Raw genomic sequence first — 24,866 nt, forward strand, 5'->3', positions numbered from 1 at the left:
ATGACTGCCTAATTATTTCTAATTGGCAGGAGTCTGTGTAGTCATTGAGCTGTTTGTAGCCATTTTAAGGTTCATTTAACTATCCTTGGGGCCATGTGATAGATTGGGGGGGGGGGAAGGGAAGGAAGAAAGCTTCCACTGGAGGCTGGCCTTGGCTGGCGCCGTTAATCAGTTTTGGTGGGCTTGAGCTTGAAATGCAGTTTGCTCCTGCAGAGGTCAGAACCTGAAGTAGTCCAAGCAAAGTTTGGCTTTTTGAAGCTGCCTGGCTGTATTCATTAGCAATTAGTAGAATAATTGTGCCTGTCAGGGTGTTTGGGTTTGCATCTGACTCGCTGCTCTTTCATCGCTCGGCCTGCTCCTCGCACATTAGCCTGACTGGAAAGCAAATATTCCTCCAGCAGACCCTTTTAGCAGCTCGAGTGTAGTGGCATCTGTTCCCATCTCCTACCTTTCTTCCTTCATTTGTTAGCTTGAAACGGCACGGCAGCGTTTCACCGCGGGCACCTCCTCTGCCTCCCCGTTGATTGCCCAGGGAAAGCTTCGCCCCAGAGGCAGCGGTTTAGGGCTTGCACAGAGGCTGCCTCCAAGGAGCTGGTCGGTGAAGCATTAAGGGGGGAAGCTGGGAGCAGGCACATCGAATGCTGATGTTTACCAGAGGTGGGGGGAGCTCTCTCCAAGATGTTGACAGCTTGGTGTAGTCATGGGCATCTCCTGGCAGAAGAAGGCTGTGTAGCAGTCATAGAATGGCTCAGGTTGGAAGGGACCTCAGAGATCATCAACTGCAACCCTCCTGCCCAGGTTGCTCAAGGCTTCACCCAACCTGGCCCTGAACAATCCCAGAGAGGAGGCATCCACAGCCTCTTCCAGAGTCTCATCACCTTCAGACTGACAAACTTCTTCCTCAGCTCCAGTCTAGCCCTGCTCTGCCTCAGCTTCAATCTATTCCTCCTTGTCCTCTCTCCAGACACCCTCAGGAACAGTCTCTCTTCAGCCTTCCTCGAGGATCCCTGCAGGTACTGGCAGGCAGCTCTGAGGTTCCCCTAGATTCTTCTCTTCTGCAGGCTGAACACCCCTAGCTCCTTCAGCCTGTCCTCATGGCAGAGCTGCTCCAGCCTTTGGATCATCTCTGTGGCCTCTGGCCTCTCTCCAGCAGCTCTGTGTCCTTCTCCTGCTGGGGACAGCAGAACTGGAGGCAGGATAGGAGGTGAGGTCTCAGCAGAGCAGAGGCAAGGAGCAGAATCCCCTCTCCTGTCCTGCTGCATGAGGGCACTGCTGGCTCAGGGGAAGCTGCTCAGCACCCCCAAGTCTCTTTCTTCAGGGCTGCTCTCAACCCACTCTGCACCCAGCCTGGATCTGTGCCTGGGGCTGGCCTGGTGCTGCCTGCTGGAGTGCTGATCCCTCCATGGATGTCAGTCAATAACTGCATTGGGAAGGTGGGGGCTGGGGCTTGGAAACGACCTTTCGGAGATGTTCTAATTAGTGTTTAGTTATTTTATCTCCCAGTGTCAGATTTAATGTGACATCCCATTAGGTAAAGAGCTCTCAGAGAGCAGCATCTTGTCCTGGTGGCCCTAATCAGAACCATCTGTGGGTTGGTGTCAGCCTACAAGAGCCATTGCTGCAGCTTAAAGAAACACCGGCGAGCAAATTGTAGGCTAATAAAAGAGAGGTCAGCATTGCCTCCTTGGGCTCCACACCCACACAGAAAGGGCACTGCTGGTCACTGAATGCTAAAACATAAGCTTCAAAAAGGAGTTGTTCAGGTTGTGGTTAAAGTTTAAGTGGCTGGAAAAGAGTTAATGGTTTTGAAAGAGTTGGGGTGGGGGGGAAAAGCCAGCATCTAGTCATGAGATGTTAGTGTGAGAGGGAAGAGGTTCAATGAGGGGATCAGGGAAGCAGAAAATAAGATGTAAACTAATCATGGAATTGTTTGGGTTGGAAACACCCTCTGAGGTCATCTAGTCCAACCATCAACCCAACACCACCGTGGCCACTAAACCGTGGCCCCAAGTTTCTTGAGCCCTTCCAGGGCTGGGGACTCCACCACCCCCCTGGGCAGCCTCTGCCAGGCCCTGACCACTCTTGAAGCAATTTCTTGAAGAAACTTTTCCTCCTTTCCAAGCTAACCCTCCCCTGGCACAATTCCAGGACATTTTCTCTCCTCCTATCCCCTGACACTAGGGAGCAGAGCCCAACTTCCACCTCATTGCAGCCTCTGATTTGAGCAGGTACTTGCTCATGGGATCCAGCAGATCATTCAGATGGGTCTCTGAGACCATCAAGTCCAAGGGCTGGACTCAGTCTTTAAAGGTTTCTTCCAACTGACACAATTCTGTGATTCTGTATCCTCAGATTTCTAGCCACAGGCTTTGGAAGTGCCTTAGATTGCAGCTCTGATCTTAAATCTGGGTTGCTTGAAGGGGTGGCAGAGTGAGGTTGTGAGGATCAGTTGTTCCTCACAGGAGCATTAGAAGTCTGAGCTTTGTGGCTCAGGCAAGAGGATAAAGATCTCAAGCACTCTGATGAAAGCTTTCCTCAGGACTGTGGTTAAGTACCTGAGGTCTGGAGTGTTCCCAAGCTGCAGCTGAATTAACAAGATGGAATTATCTGAATAATACAATGAAGTCCTGACCTTACTGCAGACCTTGGCTTCCAGTCAGGAGACAGCACCACAGGATTGGTGCATCTTCTGAAACTGAAGCCTGGTAACCAAAGTTAGCAACTTCCTAGGGTGCTGCAGCTGTGGAGCAGAGGAAATTGGTAGAGATGAGATCATCTCACCTGAGGAAGGGTGACATCTACATTGCCTGTGGTTAGTTAACCTCCTCTTAGGTCACTTAAGATAGGAATCAAGGACAGGGATGGAGCTCTTGGTCTGCTGCCTGCATGGCTGTGAGCATTCAGAGTAGAATTTCAGCCCCAAAGACCTGGTGGCTTGATTGGGAGCAAGAAATGATGGAAGTGGGGAGAGAACAAAGTTGAAAACACCTGAAAAGTCCCCAAGTCCCAGCATGGTGAGGTTGGAAGGGACCTTTGGAGGTCACCCAGTCCATGATAATCTGCTCCAGCAGGGCACTCCCAGCAGCACAGTGCCCAGGGGGGGTTGGAAGCTCTCCACACCAGGAGACTCCACAACCTCTCTGGGCAGCCTGCTCCAGGCCTCCAGCAGCCTCACACCAAACAACTTTCTCCTCCTGCTCAGGTGGAACCTCCTGGGTTCCAGTTTGTGCCCTTGTGCTGTCCCTGGGCAGCACTGAGCAGAGCCTGGCCCCAGCCTCTTGCCCCCCAGCCTTTAGCTCTTGCTGAGCATTGCTCAGCTCCCCTCTGGGGCTGCTCTTCTGCAGGCTCCACAGCCCCAGGGCTCTCAGCTTTTCCTCCTCATCTCTTCCAGCCCCACCAGCTGGGATTCTGTAGTGTTTGGGGCAGTTAACTGACCTCTAGGGAGTGTAAAAGAATGAAGTAGGAAGAGAATCCTCTCCTGTGTCACTAATGGGTGGAACAGTTTGCAGTTGCATAGCTGGATGGAAGCCTTTCACCCAGTTGTTCTGTGTGCCAGAAATCCCCAAATCCCAGCCTTCAGCACTGGGTTCAGTTTTGGGCCTTTCACTCCAGGAAGGACATTGAGGAGTTGCAACAGGTCCAGAGAAGGGCAACGAAGCTGGAGAAGGGTCTGGATAGCAGGGCTGGGGAGGAGCAGCTGAGGGAGCTGGGGGTGTTCAGCCTGGAGAGGAGGAGGCTTAGGGAGACCTCATTGCTCTCTGCAGCTCCCTGGGAGGAGGCTGGAGCCAGGTGGGGCTTGGGCTCTGCTCCCTAGGAGTAAGTGACAGGAGGAGAGGAAATGGCCTCAAGTTGCACCAGGAGAGGTTTAAGTTGGACTTTAAGAAGAAACTTCTTCCCTGGAAGGGTTCTCCAAGCCTGGCCAGGCTGCCCAGGGAGGTGGCTGAATCCCCATCCCTGGAGGGGTTTCAAAGGTGAGAGCTGTGGTGCTGAGGGATAGGGTTTGGATCCAGCCTTGTTTGACTTAGAGAATGGTTGGATTCAATGACCTTAAAGCTCTTTTCCAACTCAACCCTTTCCATATTCTCACTCATATTATCCATGTTTAACTTCCTGAAATGCACCACTTTCAGACTGGAGACTAATCCTGACCTGAAATGTTGTGTAGGGGTGGCCATATTTTCATTACATATTAATAGCATTGGTACCTTCTGCACTCTGAGCAGCTCCAGCTGATGCTCATCCTTGTTCAGCCTTCTCCAACACCTCCTACCATGTTTGTGGGGTTTTCTTTTGCTCCTTGTGGTGATGCTGAGTTAAACAAGAGAGTTTCTCTCAATACCCTTTGAAGGGGACCCTGTGGCTGTGCTGCAGTCAGTGGTGGGTTTGCACTCTGCCTTTATTGCCTAGGTGAACATCCAGGTTTGATGGAATGCAGTTGGATTTCCTTGGGCTTCCCCAGACTCTTGATTTATTGCTGAGATATTAAAGTGCCCTGACTTGGTTGGGGATTTGCTTTGCAGCTGTTGAGCTAATAATAAGCTAAATAAATAATGTTTGAACTAATGATCTAATAATGAAGACTTGTGTCAACTGAGAGATACTAAGGAGTGTTGTGCTCTGAGCTGGCCCAGCAGCAGCTCTGCTGGGTGCTGGCCCTGCTCACTCAGGCCCTGCTCACTCAGGCACTGCCTGAAGCTCAGGGCAGCTTGGCACAGCCAGGGGCTGCTGCTAGCAGGGAGAAGCTGATGGGAACAGCTCCTGCCAAGGGCTGGGGGGCAGAAAGCCTCTGCCTCAGACTTGCCTCTGGGCACACCAAGGGCACTGCCACAGCTTGTGCCACACCTTGGGGGGCAGGAAGGGGCAGCTGTGGGGAGGAGCAGACAGCACAGAGGAGCCTCAAGTGCTCACCCAGGGACTGCAGCCCATGGAGGGCATCTTCAGGAGCAAGCTGAGGGATCCCCAGGGTCCAGCCTCTTCCCTGGCTGCTGTCCCAGCAGGACTCTGTCCCTTCTGCCTTCCATCCCCATCCCTCTGTGCCTGAATCTGGTTCCCCTCTGCTGCTGAGTGCAGTCTGGGACTTGCCCAGTGCCTGCCCCCAGCATCAGTGGTGCCAGTGGTGCCATCCTTGCCACAGGGCTTGGGTTCCATGTTGGTTTGTGTCTCTCTGTCTCTATCCTATGGCATTGTTCTTCTTTCCATCCCAGCTGGGTTAGTTCTTTCCCAGCCTATCAGCCTCTCTCCCTTCTGCCCTTTCTCTTCCCTTTGGGAAACAGAGGGGTTCCTGGGGAGCCTCTGGCACTGTTCTTGTGCCCAGCCCAGCCCTGACCCATGACAGAAGTCCAGGGATGCTCTTGATGTCTTGGGACCTTCCACTGGAGTGCTTTTTCTTTGCCAACCAGATCTCTTGCCTTTGTGCTGCCAGCCTGGTGCTGTGCTCTGCCTCCTCTTTTATAGATTATAGAACACCAGCTTGGAAGGGACCTCAAGGATCATCCAGTCCAACCTTTCCCTTTCCAACGCCAGGTTGGAAGGGACCTCAAGGATCATCCAGTCCAACCTTTCCCTTTCCAACGCCAGGTTGGAAGGGACCTCAAGGATCATCCAGTCCAACCTTTCAGGTTGGAGAACAAGAACAGAGTTTAACACGAGGCCAAGGGGGTCTATCTTGAAAGGACCTAGCAGTGTCTGATGAATCATAGAGTGACAGAATGGTCTGGGTTGGAAGGGCCCTCCAAAGCCCTGCCCTGTCCAAAGCCCTGTGCGGTCAGCAGGGCCACCCTCACCTCGATCAGGCTGCCCAGAGCCCTGTGGAGCCTCGCCTGGAGGATCTCTCTTGATCGGAGCCCTGCGCTGAAGCTTCGGTCGGCCCCGGGAGATGGAATTCGGTGCTTTAGTGCAGTGTAACTGGGGCAATCCCAAACTCCCCTGCCCTCATTTCCTTCAGAACAATGAACATTAATAGTTTCAGGTTTTATTAGGCTGATATTCCAGATGGAGTGGGCCTTTAATTAAGTGTAGTTTCCTTTTTGCTCGTGGTATGTGTCTCTGCTTTCTGTCGCCCCTTCTTTCTACTTTTACAGTTTTCCACATGTTTTCTTTCACCATTTATGATTTTTTCCCCCCCTTTCTTTTTCTCTGGTTTTTATTTTTTTTTATTTCAAGCTAGAAGGGATTTAAATCACTTGAGCATGCAGCAACCTTCCCCCCTCTCCCTCCCCTCCCCACGTTCCCATTCAAACAATAAACGCCAGTTTAAAAAGCCCCTTCAGATCTTCTCTCACTTCATAAATATAAGTGTATGGGGAAAAAAGAACCCCCCCACCCCCACCCCACCATGATGCAGTTGTAGTGCCCACCTGCTAATTAAATCCAGATTTCCTCAGACTTGGGTTAAACCAGGGGGGAAAAAAAAAGAAAGAAGAGAGGAGATCTGCTTATTTGTTTCAACTCCCATCCCTGCTCGGGGTGCATATGGCCCTCGTGAAGCTAATGATGCCTTTGGAGCAGCTGTTGGAGTTTAGTGCAACTCATTTTATCCACTCTTTGCCCATTTTAATTGATTACCTGTGAAGAAATTAGCAAATTAACACTTCTGGTGGAGGGACTGAGCTGGGGTGGTGGTGGTGGGTGGGGTTCTTTTCGGTGGAGGCTTTCAGCTTTTCCAAGCAGTGATGGGAAGGGAGCAGGATCTGGAGAGGGGTTGGGTTTGGGGCTTGCTATTTGAGGTAGGAAAGTTACTGGTGAGCCTCCATTAGGTGGTGTGAGAATTTGAGGTGGGGGGGGGGTGGGGGGTGGATTGTGAGTGGTGCCAAGCATCTGTGTGTTCTGTAAGTTGGACATGAAAAGCAGCTTGGAAAGCACTGGCTCCTCACAGAGTTTTGGTACCATATGGGCTTATCTGGATCTAAGGGCTCTTTGAAGAGCTTTGAACTTGGCTGAATGACTTAACCTTTGGCATGGTGGGTGGGTGCTTGGGGTGGGGGGAAGGGGGTCTGCGTGCTGGTAGTCTTCTCTTCAGCTTGGCTTTTGTTTTGGTTTTGTTATTATCCTCCAGTAGTTCTCTGCTTTGGGGCATTTGTTGCAAGGTGAATGATCAGGGTGGTGCTTGGTGTTCAGCAGTCGTGGCACAGAGACCACGAGGCACTGGAGCAGGCTGCCCAGGGAGGTTGTGGATGTCCCTTCCCTGGAGGTGTTCAAGGCCAGGCTGGATGAGGCCTTGAGCAGCCTGTGCTGGTGGGAGGTGTCCCTGCCCATGGCAGGGGGTGGGAGCTGGATGAGCTTTGAGATTCCTTCCAACCTGAACCATTCCATGAAGCTATGAAAATCTCTGCTTGATCTGTGGAGTTTTATTCTTGTTTGCTGAGGAGTTGTTGGCACAGATGGCCTCATGTAGCTCCATTTCATAAAGCTGTGTCTTTATTTCCTCTTCTGTATTAATCACAAGATACCTTAATAGTGCTTCCTGATGGCATACAGATGAAATTTGTCCCTGCTACAAGTGGGGATGTTGCACAGCTTGTCAGACACTGAGCAGCAGATTTCCTCTGTTTACTTTTCACTTTATGAAATTATCCTCCACTGTGAGGAGTCTGTTGTGCATTTTGGATTTAATATAGAATCACAGAATCCTTTTGCTTGGAAAAGACAAAGGATTGAGTCCAAGCCTTGCCCCAGCACTGCCAGGGCACCACCAAACCATGGCCCTGAGCACCACATCCACACAGCTTTGAAACCCCTCCAGGGATGGGGAATCCAGCTCTGCCCTGGGCAGCCTGGGCCAGGCCTGGACAACCCTTTTGTGGGAAGAAATTGTTCCTCATGGCCAACCTAAATCTCTGCTTCTGCTTCAGTCGTTGCTAGTCCTGGAGTGGGTCCAGAGAAGGGGAAGGAAGCTGGTGAAGGGTCTGCAGAACAGGGCTAGGGAGGAGCAGCTGAGGGCCCTGGGGGTGTTCAGCCTGGAGAAGAGGAGGCTGAGGGAGACCTCCTTGCTCTCTGCAGCTCCTGAGAGGAGGCTGCAGCCGGTGGGGGGGTTGGTCTCCTCTCCCAAGGAATGAATGGTAGGATGAGAGGTAATCATCTGAAGTTGCAGCAGGGCAGGTGTAGGTTGGACATGAGAAGAAACTTCTTGACTGAAGGGGTTCTCAAAGCCTGGCCCAGGCTGCCCAGGGAGGTGGCTGAATCCCCATCCCTGGAGGGGTTTCAAAGGTGAGAGCTGTGGTGCTGAGGGCCAGGGTTTAGCAGCAGCCTTGGTAGTTAGAGAATGGTTAGACTCAGTGATCTTAAAAGCCTTGTCCAACTGCAGTGACTGTCTGATCTCTGAGCTAAGCTTCTTCAAGAACATGAAGTGGAAGCACAGCAGTGACCCCAGTGAGAAAGTGATCAAGAGAATCTGTTTCACCAGCAGCCAGGGCTGGAAGGAAGCATGCAGGGTAGATTGTTCCTCTTTGCTCTTCTTGATTCCTGACTGAGCTGGGTAGAAACCTCTGCAGCTGTGCTGCTGCAGCTGTGGTTTATGAATACTGCTGGTGACCCACAGCAGTGAATGCCACAGTTCGCAGGCAGGGTTGGGTTTGTCTGGGCTCTGTGGCTCTGTTAAGGGAAAAGGATGAAAAATCAAATGTTTGCAAAGAGCTGTTGTACAGTGGTGGAGAATGCAGGAAAACTCATCCTTGGGATGAGTTGGGGTTGGAAGGGACCTTTCAGGCTCATCTAGTGCAACCCCCTGCAGTCAGCAGGGACTCCTTTCACTGGACCACATTGCTCAAGGCCTCAATGTCTGGAGGGCAATGGTTTGCAAATCACCTTCACCGTGATGCTGGCAATCCCAGCACCTTTGTGCCAGCCAAAGAGGAGAACTAATAGACAGAAGGCTCTTCTAGGTCAAACCCTTCTCTACCTGAGGACTAAAGAATTGCTGGAGGCTTTTGAATTTGCCATGCCCCAATCAAAATCCATTTTGAGACAGTCACAGAACATTGGGGGTTGATGGGACCACTGGAGATCATTGAGTCCAACCCCACTGCCAGAGCAGAATCACCCAGGGCAGGTCACACAGGAACACATCCAGATGGGGCTGGAACACCTCCAGAGAAGGAGACTCCACAACCTCTCTGGGCAGCTCCAGGTCTCTGTCACACTCACTACAAAGAAGTTTCTCTTCATGCTGAGGTGGAACTTCCTGTGTTCTAGCTTGTACCTGTTGGTCCTTGTCCTAGCACAGAATTATTGAGGCTGGAATAGACCTCTGGGACTGTCAAGTCCAGCCTCTGACCTAACACCAGCACCTCGACCAGACCATGTCGCTAGGTGCTACCTCCACTCTTTCCCTAAACGTCTCCAGGGATGGCGACTCCACCACCTCCCTGGGCAGCACATTCCAGTGTCTGATGGCCCTTTCCCTGAGGAAGTGCTTCCTAACATCCAGCCTGTCACTGGGCACCACCAGAAAGAGACCATCACCTTCATCCTCACACCCACCCCTCAAATGTTTATCAATCAAATCACCTCTCTCTCAGCCTTCTCCTCTCCGGACTAAACAGCCCCAGGTGCCTCAGCCTTTCTTCACAGGAGAGGTGTTCAAGCCCCCCGTCACCCTCGGAGCTGCTTTAGTTCACAATAGGCCACTTAAGTGGTAATTTGAGCTGTGGCCTGAGTGCTAAGAGGGGATCTTGCCTTGGGAGAGATGCCATATGCCGAGTGAAACGTAACCCGGGGGGTTCTGACCTCCAGTGCTTGCCTGAAAGGCTGCCTGGCAGGAGGAGGTTGGCTCACCCGGCTGGGCTGGACACATTCCAGGCTCAATAACAGCATTTTCCCTCCCTGTAATTTATAGCTTCATCTGGACCTGGTATTTTCTTCTGCTCGTGCCATTGTTGAGCTTTATTAAACCGTGGTTGCCTTTTTCAGCTGCGGTGATCTTCTGCCTGTGATTTGGCTTTCAAAGCCCTTTGGAGTCTTGCACTTGCAGGAGGTGCTACAGAAACGATTTGTGCTCTTTTGAACCTCCCTCCTCCAGCCCTCGGGGTGCTTAATGGAACTTTTCAGTGAGCTGCCCTCAGAACTTCCATGAAGGTGGAGGTTGTGATGGGAACTAAAGCAAGCTCGCCCTGTTTTCCTGACTGCTCATTGTCTGTAGCTACTCAGGTACCACAACAGGAAAAAAACAGAGGTCTTGAGCCATGGTGAATGAAAATGTAGAAAAGAATCCAAAAGAATTTGAGGAATAATGAAAAGCTTTTTTTGGACACATAGGAAACAGTCCCAGAGGCTGCCCGAGGGAGGGGATGTCAGCCAGAGGGACCTGGGCATGCCCAGGAAGCAGCCTTGTCTGAACCTCGTGGGCTTCAGCAAGGCCAAGGCAAGCTCCTGCAACTGGGTTGAGGCAACCCCTGCTGTCAGCACAGGCTGGGCATGAAGGGCTGGAGAGCAGCCCCAAGGAGAAGGCCTTGGGGGTTCTGGGGGTGCAGAGCTGGAGAGCAGCCAGCATTGAGCACTGCCAGCCCAGCCCCAGCCTGCCCTGGGCTGAGCCCCAGCAGGGTGGGCAGCTGGGGCAGGGAGGGGATTCTGCCCCTCTGCTCTGCTCAGACCTCCCCTGCAGTGCTGGGGCAGCTCTGGAGCCCTCAGCACAGACAGGGCCAGGGCCAGGGGAGGCCACAGCAGTGCTGGCAGGGCTGGAAGCTCTCTGCTGTGAGGCCAGGCTGAGAGAGTTAGAGAAGGAAGGCTTCAGGGAGACCTCAGAGCAGCCTTCCAGAACTTAAAGGGCTGAGCAGAAAGATAGGCAGAGACCTTTTAGGCAAAGAGTTTTCTTCTGGACACATAGAACTTCCTGGCTGCCACTTTGTGCCCCTTGGCCTGTCTCTGGGCATCACTAATGAGAGCCTGGCCCCAGCCTCTTGCCCCCCAACCTTTAGCTCTTGCTGAGCATTGCTCAGCTGCCCTCTGGGGCTGCTCTTCTGCAGGCTCTCAGCCCCAGGGCTCTCAGCCTTTGCTGCTCCCAGAGCTGCTTCAGGCCCCTCAGCATCCTTGGGACCTCCACTGGACTCTCTCCAGTAGTTTCTTGACCAGGTGTTTAGAATTTAAAGTTTAATATAGAAGAAAATGTTGCTTGCATAGAATCCTGGAATGGTTTGGGTTGGAAGGGACCTCCAAAGGTCATCTACTGCAACTTCTCCCCCACACTCCTCAGGGACATCCTCCACTAGGTCAGGCTGCCCAGAGCCCTGTCCAGCCTCACCTTGAACATCTCCAGGGATGAGCCTCAACCACCTCCCTGGGCAACCTGCTGCAGTGTTCCAGCAGCCTCCTGGTGCAGAGCTTGTTCCTCACATCCAATCTCGATCTGCCCTGCTCTGGTCTGAATCCTTTGCCCCTTGTCCTGCCCCTGCAGGCCTTTGCAAGCTGCCCTTCTCCAGCAGCTCCACGTCCCGCTGTGGTGCTGGCTGAGGAGCGAGTGGGGTACTTGGATTCATTCTGTGTCCTTCCCTCAGCACAGGAGCAAAGCTTTTTGTCACTTTCCCTTGTGACAGATTGCTCTTTCTGTTTTTTTTTAATTGAAAGCATTAAATGACCAAATGATTTGCTCATTCTCTCACTGGGATAGTCGGGCTGTGGAGCCCAGGGGAGCTGCAGAGGTGGTGATGGATGTGGGGCTGCTTGCGGTAGTTTTGGGCTGTGCCTTGGGAAATTGTTCACAGATCTTGAGCAGAAAAGAAGTGAAATGTGGAGAAGCCCCTGTTGGGTGTGAGAAAAGGAAACAGAGTTCTAAACAGGCCCACTGGAGACATCTCTACCATGAGATTGGTTGTACCAAAACAATTCCTCTCTTCTCCTCTTGCTGCTTTGCTCTGGAGAGAGACTAACTTGCTTCTGCTTGACCCTGGTTGCATTGTTTTGGTTCAGTCTAACAGCAACTTTCTCTGCTCCTTTTTCTTCTCCCTTTTGTCCAAGGGGGCAAGGGGGGCAGGGAGGGAAGAAGCTGGTAGCTTCCCCTGATCTTTGACTAGGGGGCTCCTTCTGCTGTTTATCATAGAATCATGGAATTGTTAGGGTTGGAAGGGACCTCAAGGCTCAGCCAGCTCCAACCCCCTGCCATGGGCAGGGACACCTCACACCACAGCAGGTTGCTCACAGCCACCTCCAGCCTGGCTGCAAACACCTCCAGGCAGGAGGCTGCCACCACCTCCCTGGGCAGCCTGTGCCAGGCTCTCACCACCCTCCTGGGCAACAACTTCTTCCTCACAGCCAATCTCAATCTCCCCACTTCCAGTTCTGCTCCATCCCCCCCAGTCCTATCCCTCCCTGACACCCTCACAAGTCCCTCCTCAGCTTGCTTGCAGCCCCCTGCAGATCCTGGAAGGCCACAAAGAGGTCTCCTGGGAGCCTTCTCCTCTCCAGCCTGCACAACCCCAACTCTCTCAGTCTGTCCTCATAGCAGAGCAGCTCCAGCCCTCTGCTCCTCCTCGTGGCCCTGCTCTGGACCCTTTCCAGCGTGTCAGGGAAGTCCCTGTCCATGTTGTGACCCCTGTGTGTTTGCACCCGCTGCTGGCATCCCATTGCAGCTTTGCCTGCAGGTGCAGCTGTGCTTTGGTGGCGGCCGAGCCGGGGCTGGGGGCGCAGCCTGGCCCCGGCAGAGCGCTGCATCTCCCTGCTCTGCTTGGTGCAGGTCCCGCTCGCGGCCGCGGCAGCGCTCCTACAGCCGCAGCAGCGAGAGGTCGGCGCGCCGGAGGACGCGCAGCAGCTCCCGGGAGCGGCGCAAGGGCAAGGAGAAGGGCAAGGAGAAGGCCAAAGGAAAGGAGAAGGAGACCCATGGCCTGAAGCAGGGGTAAGTGACATCCCCAACAGCCTGGCTCTGGTATGACTCTTGGCCTCTGCTCTGCTCAGAGCCCGCCTGCAGCACTGCCTCCAGCTCTGGGGCCCTCAGCACAAGAAGGACCTGGAGCTGCTGGTGAGGCTCCAGAGGAGCCCACCAGGATGATCAGAGGATGGAGAACCTCCCCTGTGGGGACAGGCTGGGAGAGTGGGGGCTGTTCAGCCTGGAGAAGAGAAGGCTGCAAGGAGACGTTAGAGCAGCCTTCCAGCACCTGAAGGGCTCCAGGAGAGCTGGGGAGGGACTCTGGACAAGGGCTGGGAGTGCCAGGCTGAGGAACAATGGCTTTGAGCTGGGAGGGGGGAGACTGAGAGTGGAGAGGAGGAAGAGATTCATAAATTCATAGAATGGGTTGGGTTGGAAGGAACTTTGAAGATCATCTAGTTCAAACCCTCCTGCCATGAGCAGGGACACCTCCCACTAGCCCAGGTTGCTCAAGGCCTTGGCCAAAGAAGATCAGCTGTCCTTGGGCCTGGTGAGGCTGCACCTCAAATCCTGCAGTCAGTTTTAGATCACTCACTACAATGATGCTGATGTCCTCGGGAGGGTTCAGAGAAGGGCAACAAAGCTGGTGGAGGGTTTGGAGAACAGGGCTGGGGAGGAGCAGCCAGGGGGTGTTCAGTGTGGAGAAAAGGAGGTTGAGAGGAGACCTTCTGTTCTCTCTCCAGCTCCTTGCAAGGAGGTTGGAGTGGGGTGGGATTGGTCTTTCTTCCATAGTGTCAGGTGGTAGGATGAGAGGAATGAGCCTCAAGTTGCCCCAGGGAAGGTTTAGGTTAGAGATGAGGAACAATTTCTTTCCCAGAAAGGTTGTCAAGGCCTGGCCCAGGCTGCCCAGGGCAATGGTGGAGTTCCCATCCCTGGAGGGGCTTCAGAGCTGTGCAGATGTGGTGCTGGGGGAGATGGTTTGTGCTGGGTGAAGGGTTGGGCTGGATGATGTTGGAGCTCTTCAGAAGAGCAGTGTTTGGTAGCAGTGATTCACTTCACTGTGCACTGACCCCACTGCAATCTTCCCCCACTACATTTGGTGCTAATCAAAGCCTTGAATTCATCTTTTATTTATGCTTTTTGTACTTCACTTGCTTTAAAACAACTTGCATGCCTGATTCCACTGACCTCTGCCTGGCTGCTGCTGAATTCTGATGTTTGAAGTCTTGATTAGCTGAAGACCAGGCAAGTTCTGGCATCCTGAGACATAGAATCATGGAACTGTCAGGGCTGGAAGGGACCTCAAGGCTCAGCCAGCCCCAGCCCCCTGCCATGGGCAGGGACACCTCATACCACAGCAGGTTGCTCACAGCCACCTCCAGCCTGGCTGCAAACACCTCCAGGCAGGAGGCTTCCACCACCTCCCTGGGCAGCCTGTGCCAGGCTCTCACCACCCTCCAGGGGAACAACTTCTTCCTCACAGCCAAGCTCAGTCTCCTCACTTCTAGTTCTGCTCCATCCCCCCCAGTCCTATCCCTCCCTGACACCCTCAGAAGTCCCTCCCCAGCTTTCCTGTAGCCCCCTGCAGACCCTGGCAGGCCACAATGAAGTCTCCTGGGTGCCTTCTCCTCTCCATCTCCAAGGATTTGCTGAGGTGCCCTCTGTCCAGAGGACTTTTTCCAGTGGTGGTTAGCCAAACCATTTGCAGAGTTTCCTTCTCAGTGCTGAGCCCTGGCAGTGTCCCAGCTGGTGTTTCCAGTCCTGGGCTGACAAATGCCTGTTGATGAGCTTGGCAAGGAGACCTCAGGAGCGAACTGGGACTCTTGGCGCTGGCTGGGTTTGACAGCAGTCAGACACTCCTGCAGCTTGTCACATTCCTGTGGTGTGGGAGGGGTTTTTTTTGTGTGGTGTTTGTTGTTGTTTTTTGTAATTCTCCCTGCCTCTTCCCCAGCTCTGCAGTAGGATCTCATTTATGGTAATTCTCTCCCATTTGCATATAGGTTATGGAGTTCCGTGGTGCAGAGCACACTCGGAGCCGCTTTCAAGTGTCTGCTCAGATCAAAGCAGGGCTGTGTGATCGCTGTTGTCTGACACCAAGCTGTGTGGTGTTGTTTTCATTAAACATTTATCACACTTCCAACGTGACAGCAGGCAACTCTCTGCTTGGGCAACATGTTTTCATGCAAAATTTATTGGAGGAGACGAGGTGCTGTAAAGAGATCCTTGTTGCCTTTCACCGGTGGCGAAGGGTAAATGTTTGATGGGAAGGGAAAATACCTCCAGCGCCTCTTGCTCGGGCTCTAGCACAGGAGGGCTGGGAAGTGCTCGGGCTTTAAATAAGTAAACAGAGCTTAAGATTGTTTGTTCTGAGAAGCTTTGCTCTGGCAGGCCCTGTGAGCGCCTTCATCTTGAGCCTGCTTGGTTGTAACAAGGGCTTAGCGCTGGTCCTGTCATGATGGAACAGGGGAGAAGGGGAAACTAAGTGATGGCTTAATAGTAGGGGATAAGAGACTGAATTGTTAATAGCTCCCTGCCTGCCAGGGTAAACTCTTGCAGGCAAGACAGTTCCCTGGGCAAGTGAGGGATCCTCAGGGCAGTTCTCACAGCAGAAACCACAGCTTTGGACAAAAAACCCTTGAATCACAGAATCGTTTAGGCTGGAGAAGAGCTCTGAGATCATCCATCCAAGCCTTACCCCAGCACTGCCAGCTCAGCACCATGGCCCTCAGCACCACATCCACCTAGCTTTGAAACCCCTCCAGGGGTGGGGACGCCACCACTGCCCTGGGCAGCCTGGGCTAGGGCTGGAAAACCCTTTTGGGGGAGAAACTGTTCCTCATGGCCAACCCAAATCTCACCTGGTCCAACCTAAGGCCATTTCCTCTTGTCCTATCACTTGATCCACACCTGGCTCCAGCCTCCTCTCAGGGCGCTGTAGAGGGCAATGAGGTCTCCCTCAGCCTCCTCTTCTCCAGGCTGCACACCCCCAGCTCCCTCAGCTGCTCCTCCCCAGCCCTGTTCTCCAGACCCTTCCCCAGCTTGGTTGCCCTTTTCTGGCCCTGCTCTCAGTGTCCTTCTTGGCCTGAGAGCCCCAAAACTAAACCCAGCACTCAAGGTGTGGCCTCACCAGTGCCCAGTATAGGAGACCAATCCCTGCTGGTCAGACTCTCACTGCTCCAGGCCAGGCTGCTGGTGGCCTTCTTGGCTACCTGAGCACACGCTGGCTCCTATCCAGCTGCTGTTGACCAACACCCTCAGGTCCTTTTCCCCAGGGCAGTTTCCATCCCCTCTGCCCCAGGACAGAGCCTTGTCTGCCAGGGGATGATCATTGTCCCTGGAGGAGATGCCCTGCTCTCTCTGGCCATGTGTCCACATAAAACCCAGGAACTAGGAGAAAAATGGCAGAACTTCTTTAAAATCTGGTTAAAATTAGAGTCTGCATTTTGAGTGCTGAAGCCAAGCTGCTTCAGTACCCTGCTGGAAAATAGTTTGGAGTACTTGCTGTGGAGTTTGCTTTGTTCTTTTCTCAGAGGGGGAAAAAAATAAAACCTTTCCTGAATCCAAGTGGTTTTATTTCCATGTCTGGACTAAATTATGAGGACTTTGTAATGGCTGCAGTCATGCTGCTGAGAGGTTGTTATAATATAGTTTTAAGATCCTTGATAGTCCTAATTAGCTACAGTAATTAATTCTGGTAGCTTCTTGAGGAATAGCAGATAATGAGCTTCTGAAAGTTGCTGAGAAGTTGAGCCTCTTTAGCTGACCTGGGGTATCTTTGCCAGGCATTTGTTTCAGCTTCCTCTGGAGTGGGCTCTAAAGAGGTTTTGTTTGTATTGCCATGCCAAGGGAACCTCCTGGCTGCCACTTTGTGCCCCTTGGGCTGTCCCTGGGCACCACTCAGCAGAGTCTGGCCCCAGCCTCTTGCCCGCCACAGCTCCTTTAGCTCTTGCTGAGCATTGCTCAGCTCCCCTCTGGGGCTGCTCTTCTGCAGGCTCTCAGCCCCAGGGCTCTCAGCCTTTGCTCCTCCCAGAGCTGCTCCAGGCCCCTCAGCAGCTTTGCAGACTCCCTTGGACTTTCTCCAGTAGTTCTCTGTCCCTCTTGAGCTGGGGAGCCCAGAGCTGGCCCCAGGCTCGGTAACTAAAGAGGTCACCTTGCACTCGTTGTGGTTCATTCTCAGGTGTTTTTTCTCGGTGGTGCCCAGTGGCAGGACAGGGGCTAATGGGCACAAGCAGGACAAGGGCTAATGGGCACAAATTGGGACATAAGAAGTCCCATCCAAGCATAAGGAGGAACTTCTTTGGTTTAAGGGTGGGGGAGCCCTGGAGCAGGCTGCCCAGAGAGGTGGTAGAGTCTTCATCTCTGGAGAGATTTCAAACCCACCTGAATGTGTTCCTGTGTGCCCTGTCTTGGCAGGGGGATTGGACTGGATGAGCTCCTTTCCAACCCCTGCCATCCTGGAATTCTGTGTTCTTTGAGGTTTGTTGGATGCAGATAGGTCTAATAATGTCCATGAATGTCTGAGGGGTGGGTGTCAAGTGGATGGAGCCAATCTCTCTTCAGTGGTGCACAGTCATAAGACAAGGCAATGAGTGTTCAGGTGGTGGGAACCTGAAGGAAGCCACTGAAAGGCCAAATGAGGACAATTTCCTCTGCAGCAAGTCAGCTAAAGGGCAATGGGAAGCAGAGCAAGAGCCTCCCCTTGCAAAAGACAGAGCTGTCCATATGCCCAGAGCAGCTCCAGGGTCATTTGCCTTTGACCTGAATTTGTCACCATTGTCATCTGAGCTGTGTTGGCCTTGCTCTTCTTTTTGTTTGCTGGAAATCTCCCTTTTTAAGACTAAAAAAGGTCTGGCCATTGATTTCCTGTGCTGTGACATTGAGACAGCAACATATGGTTTGATTTCTTCTCCTTTCACTACCAGGCAGCTGTGAAAACCCAGCGTGGGCAGAAGTTGTGTGCAAGCCGTGGAGCACAACTGTGAGAGGCCTGAAATTGCACCAGGGGAGGGTCAGGTTGGACAGGGGGGGAAATTTCCCTGCTGCAAGAGTGGTCAGGGACTGGCCCAGGCTGCCCAGGGAGGTGGTGGAGTCCCCATGCCTGGAGGTATTCAAGAAACCTGTGGCTGTGGCACCTGGGGCCATGGTTTGGTGGCCATGGTGGGGTTGGGTTGCTGGTTGGATTTGGTAATCCTAGAGGGCTGTTTGCAGCCAAACCAGCTCCAGGGTTCTGTGATTCCAAGAAATGTGTGGCCATGGCCCTTGGGGCTGTGCTGGTGGTAGGCTGCTGGTTGGACTTGACAGTCTTGGGAGTCTTTTCCAGCTGAAACAGTTCTATGATTGTAAGACCTCCAAGGTCCTCCTGATTCTGTAAGATGGCAGCAAGCCACCCAGCCTATCAAACCAGCATTCCCCCCCCAGAATGAGCATTTCATTTTCCTTCCCTGGAGCTAAGCTGCCCCAGTCACTATTTTTGTGTCCAATGTGTGGAGTTCAGCCTGTCAGAGCTGCTTGGTAAATGAGCTCCCCTCCTAAATTCATGTACTGTGAGGGAATTAGAGGGAGCTCTTTAGGGTTTTTTTCTCCTTTTCTTTCTTTTCCCCCTCTTTGCAGCAAGAGGTTTTTGGACTGCATCTGAAGGCAGTATCTTCAAAGCCACACATTCTTCTAAGCTGTTTAGAATTTTCCAAACTCTCTGCTCCTTCAAACTGCCAGGCACCACCATTGTCCTCTTACAGCTGTGTCATCTGCAGCAGCCTGCCCCCTTTCTGCCTTCCATTTTCCAAGGCAGTGGTTCCTGACACTCGGGATTCTTCCTCCTGGAGGTGTGTTTTGATTTCCCCACACGTGCTCCGTGATGGGGCTGGGGGGTTGTTCTTCCCCCCCTCCCCAGCCAAAGCACCTTGCACTTTGAGAGCAGCTGGGGATTGTTTTAATGGCCCTCTCTTAATCTGTGTGTGAGGAATCCGAGCAGAATGATAGGGAGCTGTGCAAATCCACTTAGAGGGAGCTGTAATCTCTTTACTGGGCTTAAGGAGTTGGAGTGGCATCCAGACACCCTGCAGATACTGAACTGCAGAGATACAGTAATCACCTAACTGTGCACCCAAGGCTCTTGCTGTCATGCAACTAAAGCTTGAGGAGTCTCCAGGAAGAATTTAGGTGGAAAAGGGGGTGGGGGGTAAAGGCAGAACAAACACAACAAATTGAGTCCTTAGAGGGAGAGAAAAATAGAGGCAAGTGGGGAAAAAAAACCAACACCCACATGTGGAAAGCTGTGTGGCTGTGAAGTGAGGGGGAATTGTACAGGGAAATGGGGAATGCTCACAGGAAAAGAGGAAACTTTCTCAGGAAAGTAGAAAGCTTTCTCCTGGCAATGTGGAGTTCCCTCCTGGCAATGTGGAGTTCCCTCCTGGCAATGTGGAACTCTCTCAAATGGGAATTCTCCTGAAAATATCAAAGTCTCTTGTGAAAAGATGAAATTCTGTCATGAAAATGTGAAACTCTTATGAAACTGAAATCCCCTCATGAAAATATGAAACTCTCATTTTCAACACCAGTACAGTCCTGAAGAAGCCTGGAGAGGGCTCCAGGGAGAGCTCAGAGCAGCCTGCCAGTACCTAAAGGGCTCCAAGCAGGCTGCAGAGGGACTGCTCCCAAAGGGCTGCAGGGACAGCACCAGGGGCAGTGGTTGGAAATGAGAGCAGAGCAGATTGAGATTGGATGTGAGGAACAAGCTCTGCCCCAGGAGGCTGCTGGAACACTGCAAGAGGTTTCCCAGGGAGGTGCCAGCTGAGGCTCCATGTCTGGAGCTGTTCAAGGTGAGGCTGGACAGGGCTGTGAGCAACCTGCTGCAGTGCAGGATGTCCCTGCTGGGTGCAGGGCTTGGGCTGGGTGAGCTCTGGGGGTCCCTTCCAGCCCAGCCCCTGCTGTGATTCTGTGATATAGGAGCCTGGGTTGTTTTGGCTGAAGAATGTGTTTTCTAGCATGGAGCTTACTGTAGAATGAAGGTTTAGTGGTGATCTGGCAGTGCTGGGCTGACAGCTGGACTTGATGACCTTGGAGGTCTCTTCCAACCAAAATGCTTCAATGAGTCTGTGAAGCTTGTGCCTGGGAAATGTGAAACTGCCTTCTCTTAGGCTTTGGCCCTAAAATGTGTGTGACCCTTGGGGTCAGCCTGGCCTTTATTTGAGCTGTGGAGATCAGACATTTCTGGATGTGAGAAACAAATACCTGGAGGTTGGTCTCTTCTTCCTAGTGTCAGGTGATAAGGAGAGAGGTCCTGCAATCGTGCCAGGGGAGGGTTAGGTTGGAGAGGAGGAAAAATGTCTTTGGTGCCAGAGTGGTCAGGGACTGGCAGAGGCTGCCCAGGGAGGTGGTGGAGTCCCCAGCCCTGGAGGTGTTCAAGTAACCTGTGGCCATGGCACTTGGTGCCAGGGTTTAGTGGCCATGGTGGGGTTGGGTTGTTGGTTGGATTTGATGATCTTAGGGATCTCTTCCAACCAAAATAAATCAGCATCACAACAGTTGTGTTCCGCTTTCTCTCAGCTGGTGGTGACCCCATGGTGGTACCTTAATGAAGTGTTTCTGGAGGAGAAACCTGGGAATCATTTCCCCTCAAGGCATCATTCTGAACATTTTCTATTGTGTTCAAAGCAGCTTTATAAAAGCTCCATGAGAGGCCAGCCTGGCACAGGCATGGAGTGAATTTCTGGCTGGAAATGGGAAGAAAGCAGAGGAAGGATGTCTGATGTGCTGCTGATCCTCCTGGATTCTGCTTCCAGCTGCTGAAGTTCTTGTAGAACAAGGCCCATTTAATGGTGAATTATGTTGGGAATGATTTTTTCCTGGGCTGCAGTCGAAAAAGCCAGCTCAGTCCATTCTCTCCAAATGGATTAAGGAATTGATCAGGAAGGGTCTGACTTGGCTGCTGGGATCAGACTCTTTTGAAGCAGCTTAATGGGATCACGCTGTGTCAGAGAGGGAGAAGGGTTTGTTCCCATTGATTCTTGTCAGGTGGGCATTGCTCTCCGCTTTGATTAAAACTAAATGGATTTACAGGTCTGTGATTAGCAGAGTGTGGAGGGGAATGCTTCCCCTGGAACAATATTTATCCTATGGATCCCTCCATGGCTCAGGGAGAACGTGATCCATGGGAAAAGGACCTGGATGTGGTTCTTCACAAGGAGAAAGCTGGGGGTGTGCTGCGAGACAGAGACCTGCTGAGCTGTCAGCTGCTCACAGAGGCTCAGGGAGCGAAGGGACCAATTTCTGCAGGAATCCAGATGTGAAAGCAAAGATCTTTTCTTCCTGACCCTGTTAAATAGCATCTAACAGTGCTTAAAATAGCATTAAATAGTGCTCAATGATGTTTACAACAGTGATAAACAACATTTAGCAGTGTTCAGTTCTTCAGTCAATTCATTTATCAGGAAATCAGGTGTGAAAGGTTATAGGTTGGACTCAATGACCTCTGAGGTCTTTTCCAACCTTGTTGATTCTATGAAAGCCAAGATCTTTATTTCCTGGCCCTGGTGTTTAATAGTATTTAAAATAGCATTAAATTGTGCCTAATGATGTTTAAAATAGTGATAAACAATATTTAACAGCGTTCAGTTCTTCAGTGAACCAATTTGTTAGGGGCTCAGGTGTGAAAGCGAAGACCTTTGTCTTCTGAGCCCGCTAAATGGTGTTTCAGGGCACTTAAAATAGCATTAAGTCCTGCTCAGTGGTGTTTGAAATAGTGATAAACAATACTTAACAGTGTTCAGTTCTTGAATTAATTCATTTGTTAGGTATTTAGGTGTGAAAGCAAAGATCTTTATTTCCTGGCCCTGTTAAATAGTGGCTAATGGTATTTAACATAATGTTAACTAGTGTTTAACATAGTGCTTAATAATGTTTAAACCAGTATTTAGTGGCATCTAAAATAGTCTTAAATAGGGTTCAGTAGTGCCTAAAATAGTTTTAAGTAGCTTTTAATAGTGTTCAATCCTTCAGTGAACCAATTTTTGAGAGCACCAAATGCTTATCTCCCTCTTAAACAGTGTTTAATAGCATTTCAAGCAGTGTTTAATAGTGATTAACCCAGTGGCAAATAGGGGGTTTTATAGTGTTTAATAGTGCTTAAAATAGTCTTAATAGTGTTTAATAACCTTCAGTACTTCAAGAAGTTGTACTTTAGGAATTCAGATGTGAGAGGTGAAAATCTTTCTGTCCTGACCCTGTTCAGCAGTGTTTAAAACAGGGTTAAGGAGCATTTAATAAGGCTGTAAACTGGTGTTAAATTGTGCTTAATAGGGGTTAAAATAGGGTTAAATCGTGCTTAATAGGGTTTAAAACAGGGTTAAAGAGTGGTTAATAGGGTTTAAAATGGTGTTAAAGAGTGTTCACTATTAAATAGTGCTAAATTCTCCCATGAATTAATTTGCTGAAGCATTCCCATGTGAAAGGGAAAGTATTTTGTTTTCCCAGCCCTGTTAAACCGTGTTTGATTTAGTGTCTAATAGTGATCAATAGTTAAATAGTCTTCAGCAATGTTCATTTCTTCAAGACATTATTCTCTTTTATTTTAAAGGAATTTCAGTGTGGAAATCAAATTCTTTATTTCCTGACCCTCTTTAATTAGTGCTTAAGTGTTTTAAAGTGTTTAATCCTATTTCAAGTGGCATTTGGCAGTGGTTAATTGTGATTTAATACAGGGTTAAAGAAATAGGGTTGAAGAAATAGGGTTAATGAGTGGTTCATAGTGTTAAATAGGGTTAAATAGTGGTTCATAGTGTTAAATAGTGATAAATAGTGGTTCATAGTGTTAAATAGGGGTAAATAGTGGTTCATAGTGTTAAATAGGGTTAAATAGTGATAAATAGTGGTTCACAGTGTTAAATAGGGTTATATAGTGATTAATAGTGGTTCACAGGGTTAAATAGTGGTTCACAGGGTTAAATGCTGTTAACTAATATTGAATAGTGTTCAGTTCTTCATTAAATTAAATACTTTTAGTCATTCAAATGTGAAACTCTCTGACCTGTAAGTGGCTTTAATGCTTTCTTCAAAGCAGGTGCTTGGAGGGGCTGATTTACAGAGCTCTGTCTGTAATACCAAGCTGGAAGCCTCCACTGAAGGTTGAAAGTGCCAATCTCAGCGTGGCTTGATGCTGTCACCATGGCTCAATGTCACCCACCAGCAGAGAGCATTGGCTTACCTCAGGCTTATCAATTTTGGCCAATAGCTCAAGAATTTCAGATGTTTTAAATACAAGGGGAGACCTTACGGCTGTCTACAGCTACTTGAAGGGAGGTTGTAGCCAGGTGGAGGTTGGTCTCTTCTCCCAGGCACCCAGCACCAGAACAAGAGGACACAGTCTCAAGCTGTGCCAGGCAAGGTTTAGGCTGGAGGTGAGGAGAAAGTTCTTCACTGAGAGAGTTGTTGGCCATTGGGATGTGCTGCCCAGGGAGGTGGTGGAGTCCCCATCCCTGGAGGTGTTCAAGAGGGGACTGGATGTGGCACTTGGTGCCATGGTCTAGTCGTGAGGTCTGTGGTGACAGGTTGGACTCGATGATCTTTGAGGTCTCTTCCAACCTGGGTGATGCTGTGATTCTCTAATTATCTGTGTGAGCTTCTGTGTGTCACAGGAGGGGAGATGAGGAATTTAGTGCAGCTAAGTTTTGTGCCGGGAGTCTCTCGCCCAGCTGATGTGGGACTTGTGGGACACTGGGCAGTGGCTGATGCAGGGGGTAGAGACGTCCTTTGAACACCACAAATGTCTTCCTGATCTATTTCAGAGCTCTTTCTTTTACCTCGAGGGTGGTGAAACGCTGCCTCAGGCTGCCCAGAGAGGTGGTTGGAGCCCCAGTCCTGAAACCGTTCCCAGGTCAGGGCTCTAGTTGGGGATGTCCCTGCTGTCTGCAGGGGGGGTTGGATGGATGAGGTCCTTTCCACCCCACCCTATGATTCTGTTCCACGGTTCCAAGAGTCTGCTGCCTCTCCCTGGAGGTGTTTTCCCCGCGGGAGGCGGTGAGTAGCTGCGGTTTGCCGCGGCGGCGGCGCAGCCCCCCGGGTGCTGTTCTTCGCCCGGTGCTGACCTCCGCTCACCTCTCCCTGAGGTGTTTGCTGCGAGGCGTTGTCAGTGCCTCCGTGACTCCTCCGAAAAAACCCAGGGCTCGGGGGGGGTTCTTGGCTGCCAGGTGTGCCGAGGTGCCTGGGGAAGCAAAGCAGGCAGCGAGTGGAGAGAGCCTTGAGCCTGGAGGATGAAACCCAAACCCTGCCGGGTGAGCAGGAGCTGTGAGGAGCAACCAGCTTCAGCCCCTCCTGGCTGGAGGGGTCTGCAGGAGCTTGGGGGTGTTTGTGAGCTGAAGGCAGTTCTGACATGGGTCTTGTTAGATGGGATTTTGTTTGCTTGCTCTCTCTGGGTTTCAGTCCAGAAATCCCCATGCTTGAGACACCGGTAATGATATTAACAAAGGGGAAAGAGTCCCAATTAGTGATGACCATGGGAAGTTTTCAGAAGGTAGAGCTAATGAGAAACTTCTTTTAAAGAGCCAGAAGGAAGCAGGAGAAATTTTAAATGCTGTTTTATCTCAGGATTTTAGGAGAACCTCCCCTGTGGGGCCAGGCTGGGAGAGCTGGGGCTGTGCAGCCTGCAGAAGAGAAGGCTCCAGGGAGACCTCAGAGCAGCCTTCCAGTACCTGAAAGGGCTCCAGGAGAGCTGGGGAGGGACTCTGGACGAGGGCTGGGAGTGCCACAATGGCTTTGAGCTGGGAGGGGGGAGATTGAGACTGGAGATGAGGAAAAAATTCTTTGCAGTGAGGGTGGGGAGACTCTGGTTGCCCAGGGAGGCTGTGGCTGCCTCCTCCCTGGGGGTGTTCAAGGCCAGGCTGGATGAGGCCCTGAGCAACCTGTGCTGGTGGGAGGTGTCCCTGCCCCTGGCAGGGGGTTGGAGCTGGATGGTCTTTAAGGTCCCCTCCAACCCAACCCATTCTGATTCTAGCATGGCAGTTTCCCCCTCTGCTCCTTATTTCTGCCAGGGGACATAAAGCCTTCAGCAGTGTGATGCTAAGTGCCTGATCTGTTTGCTCCA

The 24,866-nt window shown here is 51.4% G+C and overlaps 1 protein-coding gene across 1 annotated transcript in view; it reads left to right on the forward strand.

The window, feature by feature from the left end:
• The window catches only part of RSRC1 (arginine and serine rich coiled-coil 1), a 147,551-nt gene that overhangs the window by 21,955 nt on the left and 100,730 nt on the right, over positions 1 to 24,866 (forward strand). The window contains exon 7 of the mRNA XM_054166456.1: positions 12,662 to 12,820. Coding sequence (XP_054022431.1) covers positions 12,662 to 12,820 — 159 coding nt within the window. The remainder of the gene's footprint in view (positions 1 to 12,661; positions 12,821 to 24,866) is intronic.

The sequence above is a fragment of the Dryobates pubescens genome, chromosome 13 (genome assembly GCF_014839835.1).
Source record: "Dryobates pubescens isolate bDryPub1 chromosome 13, bDryPub1.pri, whole genome shotgun sequence".
Lineage (NCBI taxonomy): Eukaryota > Metazoa > Chordata > Aves > Piciformes > Picidae > Dryobates > Dryobates pubescens.